This window comes from Nothobranchius furzeri, chromosome 2, assembly GCF_043380555.1.
Source record: "Nothobranchius furzeri strain GRZ-AD chromosome 2, NfurGRZ-RIMD1, whole genome shotgun sequence".
Lineage (NCBI taxonomy): Eukaryota > Metazoa > Chordata > Actinopteri > Cyprinodontiformes > Nothobranchiidae > Nothobranchius > Nothobranchius furzeri.
The window spans coordinates 28,537,917-28,550,017 of NC_091742.1; the positions used below are offsets into that span (position 1 = coordinate 28,537,917).

Here is a 12,101-nt window from a genome sequence, read left to right on the forward strand (position 1 = left end):
TAAAGGAGCGTGGGGGGGGGGGGTGATGTCACAAGTTCAGGAGAGCTCACTCTGTGGTTGGTAGGGGCTCTTCCAGGAAGTAGAGGTCCTGCAATGCCTGTTCTGAGGTGATTCTCTTTGTCGGGTCCATGGTGAGGAGTTTCTGAAGCTGCATGGAGAAAGAAGACTTTAGTACAGAGACAAGCCACCAGATGTTGGACTGTTTCCTCAGCGTGAGAGCGTATGAACGTTAGGACACGCTGTTTGTGAACGCGTTCTCCCAGCTGTTCGTCTGACTTTCATAAACTACTGATAAGACCAACACGTTATTCTGTCTGGTGCTTTCAGCGCTGCACAAATGCTACGTAAATGCTAAAAGTTTAGCTTACCTCAGCTTTTGTGGTCTCCTGTGCCACCGGGCAGCAGCAGCAGAGATCAGAGAAGATCTCTGCAAAATGTCCGCCACACGAGCTCCGTAGTTTTCAGGAGCTTTGCTTTTATTTTTACAAGTTAAGAGAAGAGGCGGACATGTTTACCAAATACTGCAGCAGTCCAAGCAAACCAGTTTCTTCAAATGAGTCCATTTTCAGTTAGCTGAGCACCGTGCGTTGTTGTGTGCATCAGTGATATTCGGCCTATGCTTGAAATGCAAGCTGTGATTAAACGTGTAAATAATCATAATTAACGCGTCTGTGACTGAATCCTGTTCTGTGTAGCAGACCTGAACCGATCTCCACAGGGTGTGTGTGACAGAGTGAACCCCGGTCCCACATCCTAAACACTCACCAACAGAAAAACTTTGCTGTCAGGCTTGACTTTGTGCTTCTCCATGTACTTGATCAAGCTGCTGTTTGCATACCTGTGAGGAGAACAGTCACCTTGTGTGACGTTCAGTGAAAGAAGTTAAAAGTGTTCGACGTCCCAGTGTCCACTCACGTTGTCCTCCTGAAGTCTTTTTGCAGGGTGGGGTACTCGGGCATCTTCCTTATGTCCTCCCAATCTTTATCTACAGAAAACAAACCAACGAGCTGGTTTCCCAAAAACATCACACTCTAAATAAAGCCTTACACAGGTACTCACGATTACTCGTGTGTGTGTGTGTGTGTGTGTGTGTGTGTGTGTGTGTGTGTAGACCTGCAGGAAAACCCATGACGCTGAATATTCGGTCTAACTGGTCATGATGGAAGGGGTTACTGGTCTTGATGTCCTCCTGGCGACAGTGAAAGATGGGCTCTGATGTTAGGAGCTCTGCAAAGATGCAGCCAATTGCCCAAATATCTAACAAACACACACACACACACACACACACACACACACACACACACACACACACACACACACACGCACAGTGATCAGCTGGTTTTGTCTTGCTGAACTCTCTGGGACCTATAATTTGTGTTTCTGCTCTTTGAGTTGATTTTTGAGTTCCTTTTACAGCATTTCTCGAGCCAAAAGTGCCTTAAAAATCTCTGCTAGCTTGAGTTAGCATGCAGCTAATCTCACGCTGATCTCCAACCGAGGAGAAACATGATCTTATGTAAGCGGCCGGCTCCGAACCCCAGAGCCACTTCTTATGGGCCATTCCCATCTGTACCGGGTCGGCCCGGGCCGGGTAGCCCCAGTCGGCCCCAGCCTGGCCCGGTTGATTCCACACATCCTTGTCTTAAGCCCATGTGGGCTGATTCTACCCACCAATCAGAGGCTTGCTCTAATGGAAGGTGTGAATTTGCTGTCAGCAGTGGGTGTGTTGGCCCTGGTCGGCCTGAAGCAGACCCCCTCGAGAAGAGGGCTGAGAATGAGCCTTGGTTGGCCCGGAAAAATACCAGGCCACCCAGATATGTAAACAGCGTACGCTACCCGGCCCGGGCCGACCCGGTACAGATGGGAATGGTCCATTAGCTTCTTGGGTAAGCTAAGTTAGCTAGTAGCTACATTGGTTCATTTGTTCCAACCCTGTTCCAGTTGTAACAGTCCCACCCTCAGCTCTACCTCTTTTCCTATTTTGGACAGTCTGGGCGTGTGACACATTCAAAATGGCGGTGGTGGGAACCTCCCATTTTCTCTAAAAGACTTATCATTTGAGCCTATGGACATTATTTGTCCATGGTAAATACAGTATGCCGATGGTTGTAACATGTGATTTTGCGTAATTTCCTGGATTGTTTTCATGATGTCGTCCTGGACCAGGTCACTCTTGCAAATTAGATTTGACATCTTAATGAGTCTCTCACCTGGTGAAATAAAGAATATTCTTAAAAGTGTGTTTCTCATCTGATCGCCTCACTCTACTTTTGTCTTGGCTAAAGACCCCCCCCCCCCCCCTTCATGTGCCCTTTCATGCTGGTATTCTTCTATGTAGGTTAGCCTATAGCAAGATAAATAGTAAACAAACGTCTGGCCAAAGGTACCCTTACCAAAAAGAAGTACACTGAAGTATACTTGAAGTATACTAAAAATGAATACAGTATACTTCCAAGTTTACTTTCAATGTACTTATCAGAAGTATAGTTATCCGAGTACATTTTTTAAATACTACTAAGTATACTTTAATACATACTTACATTAAAGTTTACTTACATTTAGACTATACTTGTACTTGACTCTATCAGAAGTATATTTCACCAAGTAATGTGTAAGTATACTTAATATATATATATATATATATATATATATATATATATATATATATATACTTATATAATATAATAAATATCTAAGTATCTATATAATATATATATATACTTATATATATAATATCTAAGTATATATATATATATATATATATATATATATATATATATATATACTTATATATTATATATATAAGTATATATATATATACACTTATATATATAAGTGTATATATATACATACTTATATATAATATATAAGTATATATATATATATATATACTTATATTATATATAAGTATTATATAAGTATATATATATATATATATATATATATATATATATAAGTATTATATATGTATATATATATATATATACTTATATAATACTTATATATAATATAAGTATATACATACATATATATATATATATATATATATATATATTTGGAACTTTTTATTTTTGAATTAGAACAACAACATTTACATGGAGATGCATTTGAGTTTCTTCTTCCCTTCTCCAGGGCAGTGTTTCCCTGAACAAAGTTTGAATTTCCTTGTGGCCATAAGATCTATCCAACTTAACCAAGTCACCAATCAGTACATATAGTTCTGACAAGCTTTCTCTGTATTCATCTTATCTGCTCTCTACTACATTCTACATTTTACTTTGATCTAGCTAAATAACTCACCCAAAAGACAAAAATACATAAATAAAAAAATAAATAAAAATTAATAATAATAATTTTCACATGAGAGTACTATCTTTCTAACATTTGTTTTATTGGTTCCCAAATTTTTACAAATTTCCCTAGTCCCAGTCATAGTCTTGCATTAATTTGTTCCATTTTGTAGACCTGTCTAACTCTGTCTCTCCACTGTGCCACCCTTGGGGGTTCTGTGTCCAGCCATAAAACTGCAATACACTTCTTGGCAGTCATAAGCAGAATTCTGATTACATATGTCTCCATTATGTGTGTGTGATTTTTGGTACAGCATTCCCAGTACAAACCATTTTAACTTAAATTGTAATTTCACCTTCAAGGTTCTTTCAATTTCTCCCTAACACCTTCCCAGAATGGTATGAATTTAGGGCAGTCCAAAAGTATATGTGAAAAGTCTCCCACTAGCCCGCATTTTCTCCAACATAAATTTGGAACATTACTATTTAGACATGATAAGTGGAGTTTTAAAGCATGCATCTTCACCTTCCATTCAAATTCCCTCCAAGACGGACTATTAGTTAATGGCCTGCTTCAAGTGTTTCCTCCCATTCCTCATCTGTTATCATTATGTTCACTTCCAGTTCCCATTTTTCTTTAATATCTATATTCTTAACAATCAAATCCTGTTGTAAAGCTTTATATGTTTTGAAATCAGTCCTTTTTGACATGTCCTTTCTGTTTAACATAATCACTTCCTCCATATTAAGTTTATCCTTGCTTGAAACTTTGCCTTATTTTGAAATAACTACTCTGTCTGTCTGTCCTAAATAACATATTAAGCATGAAATTACGAATTATTGTGAAATTACACGCACAGGAAGTGCTTTTATTTTGTAGCATTTGCTCAGTCAGCTCTCGAAGGCGAAGCTTCTCAGCAGACGGAGAAGAAGAGCGAGGGTCAGAGGTGCATTAACCGTCGGAGGTCGCGCTTCTGTTCTGCATCTGCATTCGACAGTCACTCGTTCTGCACCACTGAGCTAAATGTAAGTAGCCACCATAAAAGTTGCTTAAATGTTGTAAATGTTTTTAAGACGGACATGGTGAGTAATGTTGGCCATGTAGCAAGCTAATATGCTAAGTCATTGCATGAGTTAGCTGTGTTATTAACTTTGTGTGCGACTAAAGTCCGTTTATTAAATTAAATGAGCAGCACTATCTCATTATTAAAGGTTAGCATTACTTTAGATACTTTTTTATTAGACTTCTAGAGACTTATTCCCTCCATTTTTGTCCCCTCCATTGTAGTTTTTTAAACGTGACTTCTGAGAAAAAAATAAAAGCGGGAGTTCAGCGCCACCAAGTCAAACTTAAACGTCCACTTATTAAAAGTAAATGAGCAGTGGTCTCTTGTACAGCGATGAAAAAATCAGTCTGTGTTGTAAACTATTTCCCCATAGCACCCGTGCGATAGCTTTGCAAGCAGCCTGCTTTTTTAACCGTAGAAGAGGATTGTGACTGCAAGAGACGAAGCGGTGCTGATCTCGATGCTATGTTCCCTCCTTCCCTCCATTTTTGTCCCCTCCATAGTTTTTTTAAAAGGTGATGTTCTGAGGACAAAAAAAAAAAAAAACGGTAAGTTCAGTTAGCTCGCGGGAGTTTGTCAGTTTTTGTGAAAAGTTTTATTTAATACACGCATAGACATACAAATTTTGTTAATGTTTTTATCATCAAATTAAATAGTGCTCAGTTGCACATATCTTGAATGCAGAACGCTGTTTCTATTAATTTCACAGTATTTTAGTGTTGTAATTTTGTCCTTGCTGTACACTGTTACTCCAGATTCTTTTCTTTAAATGTTATGTTTTTAGCTTTGTGTGGATAAGTCAAATTACACTTGAATCTCCTCACACACACACACACACACACACACACACACACACACACACATATATATATATAATTTAGATGATTTAGCTTCATATATATAGTGGAGGACTGCCTAAATTTTGCAGACTAACACAGACCTACCTTGTGATTCACAATGTTTGCTATCTCTGTACTGATTATGCTTCTTGGTGTAGATGTGTAAATGTAGAGCATCTGCGTTCCTATGAGCTGTCAGCCACATTGGGAAGCCTGTCTATGAATCTGCAGTCAGACTTCACTGATCCAACCCCACTCTCTGCACACAAGATTGATGGCATGCTGCTGTTGACCCCCAAGAGGTTCATACAAGTGAGACCACTGGTGAGTAATTCTCACAATCTGCATTTTTGATGGCGCATCCTAAATAACATGACTATATATGTATGTATGTATATATGTATACAGATTAGGGCTGTCGCGGTTGAGGAATTCCCCCTGCGGTGAGTCAGGGCAGCTCAATATTGCGGTTTGCGATATTATTGCACCCCGTTTTTATTTATGTACTTAGCAAATTTGTTTGTTGATTACTAAACTCATGTCAATATTTCCTTTGAAACATTGTGCTTACATATTTAAAAAATGTTAGAAAAAATACATGGCCATTTTTAACACTTTATTGAATGCAGATCGAAGGGCAGTTACGGCATTTTCTGACTGAACATAAAAACAACATTCAGGAGATTTAACTTTGAAATGCAAATTTGGCTGCAACATATAACAGAAATAAAAAAGTGCCCGTTTTGTTTTGTAGTTTAAAATAAAGTATACAAAATGAGATGTCCTAGGCACTGTCATTTCACTTTCACACACAAGAATAACATAACTCGGTCATGTCCTTGTTATGCGCAAGGAAAACCAGCATGTTAACCTTATGCGGTTTGAGAGGGGTGACAACATTTCCAGCGACACTAAAAACCCTCTCGGATGGTGCGCTTGTTGCGCAAATACACACGTACTTACGTGCGACTTTGGAGAGCAATAGAAATCTCCCATGTTTGTTGCGCCACCATGTCAGAGGGTTTTCATTAGGGTCAATGGGTTCCTCCTGCAGGTAGCAAGTGAGCTCCAGCTCGGCTCTAACTCTCTTCGGGATGGTTCCAGATGACGTGCTTGTCCGTGACTTCAGCAGGTCTCCAAGCGTTTTTTTCTTTGCCGCTGGTGGCAGCACTGCCTGCTCCAAGGTCTCCGGCTGGGCTGCAGCTGACGCACTGACACCGCTCCCTCCATCTTCCATGTGTACTATCTCCTCAATCAGCACGGACTTTACCTCTCAGCATGCGCTGTCGCGAGATTTAATCAAGTGCGGTAATGGCGGTGGCACGTCCTGCAGCGCGGTGGGTTTCTTAATATCGCAATATTTTCTTCTTGCGGTTACCGCGACAGCCCTAATACAGATTTGTCTTTTAAAACTGGTGAATATACAATTTACAGGTAATGCCTTTATGCTATGAGTATTAGAGCCACTGATGGAAAAAAATGTAGAATTCTGAGAAAATAAGTCATAAATCTGAGTTTAATCTCAGAGTTCTGACAAAAAAAAAGGGAAATTGGGGAAGATTATGAGGGGGGATCAGAATTCTGACTTAAATCTTAAAATTCAGGCTTTTTTTTTGTTCGTTTGTTTTGATTTTTTTTTAACAAAAAAAATTCCTAAATAGTTTTTTGTTTGTTTGGTTTTAGGTTCATGAAAAAAGTCAGAATTCTGACTTTAATCCCAGAATTTTGAAATTATCTGACTTTTTTTCTCAATTCTTTTCTTTTTCTTCAGTTACTCTAATACTCTTAGGCAATAAGGCAGTATTAGGGCCACTGAAGGAAACAATTGAATACTGAGATAAATGTCAGAGTTCTGACTTTATTTATTTTAAGAATTTTTTCTTCTTCAGTGGCCCTAATACCCCTCCGTATTATGTAATGTTAAACACTTCAAATTAACTTTTGAATTCAGCAGTTTATCATTGGATTTAGATGCAGATATCACTGTCTTGGAAAATTGGTCAGAGCAGTTTGGCATTAAGTAAAAACTTGACAGTATTTACACTCTTAATAATCTTCTTAGGAATTACATGATGTCCACACAAGGCATACCACTGTTCTCCATGCCCATCCAGTCTATCTACTTGAGGAAACCTCTGGGTTTTTGAGGACATGTGTGGTAAGTCCCAGTATTGTAAATTTGAACAAATCATTCTATTTATTTATGCATAAAGACAACACAAGGACAACGCACATGAACATTTTGGAAAATGTGCCATTGTTTCAACTACAAACCTTTGGCAAGATGTTTAAGCCTGCCACACAAGAGAGCAATCAGCTGAGCAAACGGCCTCGAATGACTGTTTGCTCAGCAGATTGCTCGCCGTGTGCGCCTGATTTTCACTGAGTTTTCTGCCTCACGAAACGCTGAGGTGAATATCTGACCAGTTAGATATTTTCTGCCTCACAGGGGTAAAAACTCGCTGTGTGTGCACTACTGAGCTGCTGGCTGAGCTGAAATATTCTAGTGGCCAGTCAAAGCACTTTCTCCGCTCACATGACCCCAAGATGTATTCAGATGCAGCCCCTTGCCTTGTCTGCGTGTCTGAAAAATAAACAAAACGGTACCTTGTGGATCGATGGGCCCACTGTTTCCATTACCCTTTCGGAAGGATTCTGGGTCTTCCAGGTGCATCTCTTGGAGTAAATTGGCATAAACTCCTTGCCTGGTCCATCTTTCCAGCTACTGTAACCATATTTTCCCAACCTTCAAATGCCGGTGGCGGCGACGTTTCATCAACAAAAAAGGATAGGCATTTCCTCCGTTTCCAGCTCTGTCTGTTTTGTTTCTTTTCTGACATGCAGACAGGGGGCTGCCATCTTGGGGTCATGTGAGCGGAGAACATGCTTTGGTTGGCCACTAGAATATTTCAGCTCAACGAGCAGCTCGGTAATGCGCACACGGCGAGTTTTTACCCCTGTGAGGCGAAAAATATCTTAACTGGTCAGATATTCACCTCAGCGTCTCGTGAGGCGGAAAACTCAGTGAAAATCAGGCGCCTATGGCGAGGTATCTGCTGAGCAAGCGGTCATTCGAGGCCGTTTGCTCAGCAGATGGCCCTCATGTGTGGCAGGCTTTAAGGCACTGAGAAAAATCAACAATCACTGCAAAGAATTCAAGCAGCTTTCATTAGCGTAACACTGGCACACACTGAAGCCATCTCACTTTATTCGTAAATGAGAGCACAAAGCAACAGACTGAACAGGAGTAGGGCTGGGCGATATGGCCTAAAATCAATATCACCATATATTGAAGATCTCACCTCGATAACGATAAGTAGACAATAACTACAGGAATGCGTAGCAACAATATTTGTCCACTAGATGGGGCTGTCTCATGTATTACATTGACTAAAATTTTACATGACTCAAGATGCTACAGCTTCTTAAAGTGACATAAATGTGGCCAACTTACACATCTTTTCATTTTTTTATTATCAAATTTATTGACATGGGAAAAATTATCTGGATGAGAGACAAGAACTTGGATAACGATAAATCTTTGACATGTTGCCCAGCCCTAAACAGGAGTCTATCAGACTGCATTTATTGTTATTTACATGACAATCTACTGAAATAAAAATGGCCACAGTCAGAGTTTCAGTTCAGATGTGATTAGTGTATGATCTCCCTTTCATTTTTGTAAGGATGATACCAATGAGCCGGACCTTAGGGATGCAGCAGTTGTCCTCCTGACAACCATCACAGATGATGCCGAGAGTCCAGTTACGTACGACCCAGTGAGAATCTGTTATCCTAGAGGGTGATGTGATTGTCAACCTCTCCAGGCTTCCTGATGCCTTCCTGGTAATGTTCGGCCTCATCTATGCCTTACATCTAGATTATCCGAAGGGACTGACCAACGCATTTGAGTTCACGCAGAAAATCTTACTTGGTCTTGATGAGTCTAAACTATCACCCAAGCTGCAGATTCAAAAATGACCTGATGTTAAATGTGTAACTCAAAATCTGAAAGAGTGGTGGATTCAGATGGCTCACTCTGTTAGAGCATTGTCCACATCCACAATGTAATTTACTATTTGTCTGCTCTTTAATTGTTGATGTTAAAGTAACACACCACCATTTGGGCAAATATGTTCATTTTCCACTTCTCCTTGAGTTAACCCTCCCACTGTCCTAATGGGTGTGACCCCGCGAGGAAAGTTGACCATTGAGCAGGGTTGATGGTTCATCCCTTGGGTCCACGTGGCAGGGGTGAGGAGTGAGCACCACCTCACCCCTGCCACGTGGACCTCAAGGGATAAACCATCAACCCTGCTCAATGGTCAACTTTCCTCGCGGGGTCACCCATAAAGACAGTGGGAGGAACAGTTGAGTTTTACCTTTTCTCTGTTCGTCCAGCCGTTCTGAGTCTGGCAACTCTCATTTGTGGCTTTAGTTTAGCGTGAATAATTGAATCGGATTAGCCCATAGGCTAATCCGATTCAATACTCAACTGGTTTTATGCCAAATGGCATAAAGTACTCACTGACTTACTTGATAGTGGTTAGTGTAATTCATATTTTGTTAATGTTGAATCGATGTGCATCCTGATGTTGCTTTAAACCACCTACTCAAAGAAAGACTACACACTGCTGTTGTCCAGTTTTCAAAAGTGTGCGTTTGTAATTGTTTCTTTCAAATTTTGTTTTATTTTCTGTTTGAGTTGGCTTAATCGGTAACTTTAATTTGATCATAATTTGAAAATATATTTAATATAAACTCCAAATATTTAAGTTTATTTATGGTCTGATATACTCAAATATCTGAGTTTATAAACTCAGAAAATATGAGGCAACTGATTGCCTTACAGTTTTTGAGTTCTGCGTACTTATTCGGGTTTACAGTGTACGAACTGTAAAGATTTTGTGGTGTCAGAGTTCACCTAACAGTTCAAGTGTTCATTTTTTTGCTTTGTGTGTTCACAGGGCGTGCTCAGTTGAAGTTTCCATCTCTGCGCGTTCAAGATGTAAGAAAAATAACACGAAAGAAATGCAACAACGAAAACTTCAAAAAGGCATCAACAACCAAGCAAGTGGATCCATAAAATGGACTGATTTTTTTAAAGGCATTTAAAAAAAGTCTTTCAAAATGGACAGAATTAACGCGTCATGTTCAGAACAGTTTGCGTTCTCATCTTTGATTAATCCTGGTAAACAGGTCTGTTTGTTCTGTTCTAATTCTCTCTGTTTAATAAATTTAAACAACATGACTTAGCTATTTTATTTTACTTTTTTTCTCTGCATAAAGACGAAGTATCAGTAAATAGTGGAAAGTAAATGTATTGGTAGTAAGCAAATAGCAGATGTTAAATGTTACTTGCAGTATGTGTTTATAGAAAAAATAGAGATACTTAAATGTACTAAAAGAATATTACGTCAAGTTTACTGTAAAGTATACTTTCAAAACTGTAAGTATACTCAATTATATAAGAAGTACACTACAAGTAAACATATATTATTACTTTAAGTATAATTTTAAGTATACATTCAAAGAGAAAAGTATACTCAATTATTTCAGAAGTACACTACAAGTAAACTTATAATGTTACTTAAAGTTTATTTTTAAGTATACTTTCAAGGGCAAAAGTTTACTCAATTTTATTAGAAGTAAACTTATACTTTTACTTTTAAGTATACTTTCAATGAGAAAAGTATACTCAACTATATCAGGAGTACACTACAAGTAAACTTATATTGTTACTTTTAAGTATACTTCCAAGGAGAAAAGTATACTCGATTATATCAGAAGTACACTACAAGTAAACTTTTAAGTATACTTCCAAGGAGAAAAGTATACTCGATTATATCAGAAGTACACTACAAGTAAACTTTTAAGTATACTTCCAAGGAGAAAAGTATACTCAATTATATCAGAAGTACACTACAAGTAAACTTATAAGTATACTTTCAAGGAGAAAAGTATACTCAATTATATCTGAAGTACACTCAAGTACACTTGTGAGGTTACTTTAAGTATACTTTCAAAGAGAAAAGTACACTCAATTATATCAGAAGTACGCTACAAGTAAACTTATAAGTATACTTTCAAGGAGGAAAGTATACTCAACTATATCAGGAGTACACTACAAGTAAACTTATATTGTTACTTTTAAGTACACTTCCAAGGAGAAAAGTATACTCAATTATATCAGAAGTACACTACAAGTAAACTTATAAGTATACTTTCAAGGAGAAAAGTATACTCAATTATATCTGAAGTACACTCCCAAGTACACTTGTGAGGTTACTTTAAGTATACTTTCAAAGAGAAAAGTATACTCAATTATATCAGAAGTACACTACAAATAAACTTAAATTATTACTTTGAAGTATACTTGCAGTATACTTCAAGTATACTTTTAGTGGCCCAATTTAGTCCCAAGGAGTATACTTCTAAGTAAACTTTAAGAACAAGTATGCAAATAAACTTCTGTACACTTAAGTATACTTGAAATTATATACTTAAAGTATACTTCTTTTTTGTAAGGGTAAGTAGACGGAGGAGAAACAGGATATACACAAAGGCTGAAGAAATGGACAACAATGCTGCAGCACAGCTTATTTGGTATGTCTTGTACTGTTTGATGGTGTTACACGTTAAATTGTAACAATGACAGTATCAGAAGACCGATTCCACAGTCACATCACTTCCTGAAGTAACGGTGTCAGCTCAGCTGAGCCGTTTACATGCAAATAAAGTCAGGTTCCTATCGCATTGTCTGGATACCTCAGCTCAGTTCGCTTTCAGGCAGACAAACATGTTTACATGCAAGTAAAAAACTATTTAGACCAACAATGTGGTTGTCTGATGTGCATGTAAATGCACTGATCGTGACATTGTTTGTGGTGTTATTGTATTGACAA

General features: G+C 38.3%; 1 protein-coding gene across 3 annotated transcripts in view; it reads right to left on the bottom strand.

Annotated features, from left to right (window-relative positions):
- The window catches only part of cdk19 (cyclin dependent kinase 19), an 85,486-nt gene that overhangs the window by 24,071 nt on the left and 49,314 nt on the right, over nt 1–12,101 (bottom strand). For all 3 annotated transcript variants that reach the window (XR_008559781.2, XR_008559780.2, XM_015975516.3), the window contains exons 8-11: nt 1,114–1,257; nt 916–985; nt 766–838; nt 51–148 (exon numbers count right to left, since the gene is read on the bottom strand). Coding sequence is in view for 1 of the 3 variants with exons in the window: in XM_015975516.3 (XP_015831002.3) it covers nt 51–148; nt 766–838; nt 916–985; nt 1,114–1,257 (385 nt within the window). In the remaining 2 variants the exon portion in view is untranslated. The remainder of the gene's footprint in view (nt 1–50; nt 149–765; nt 839–915; nt 986–1,113; nt 1,258–12,101) is intronic.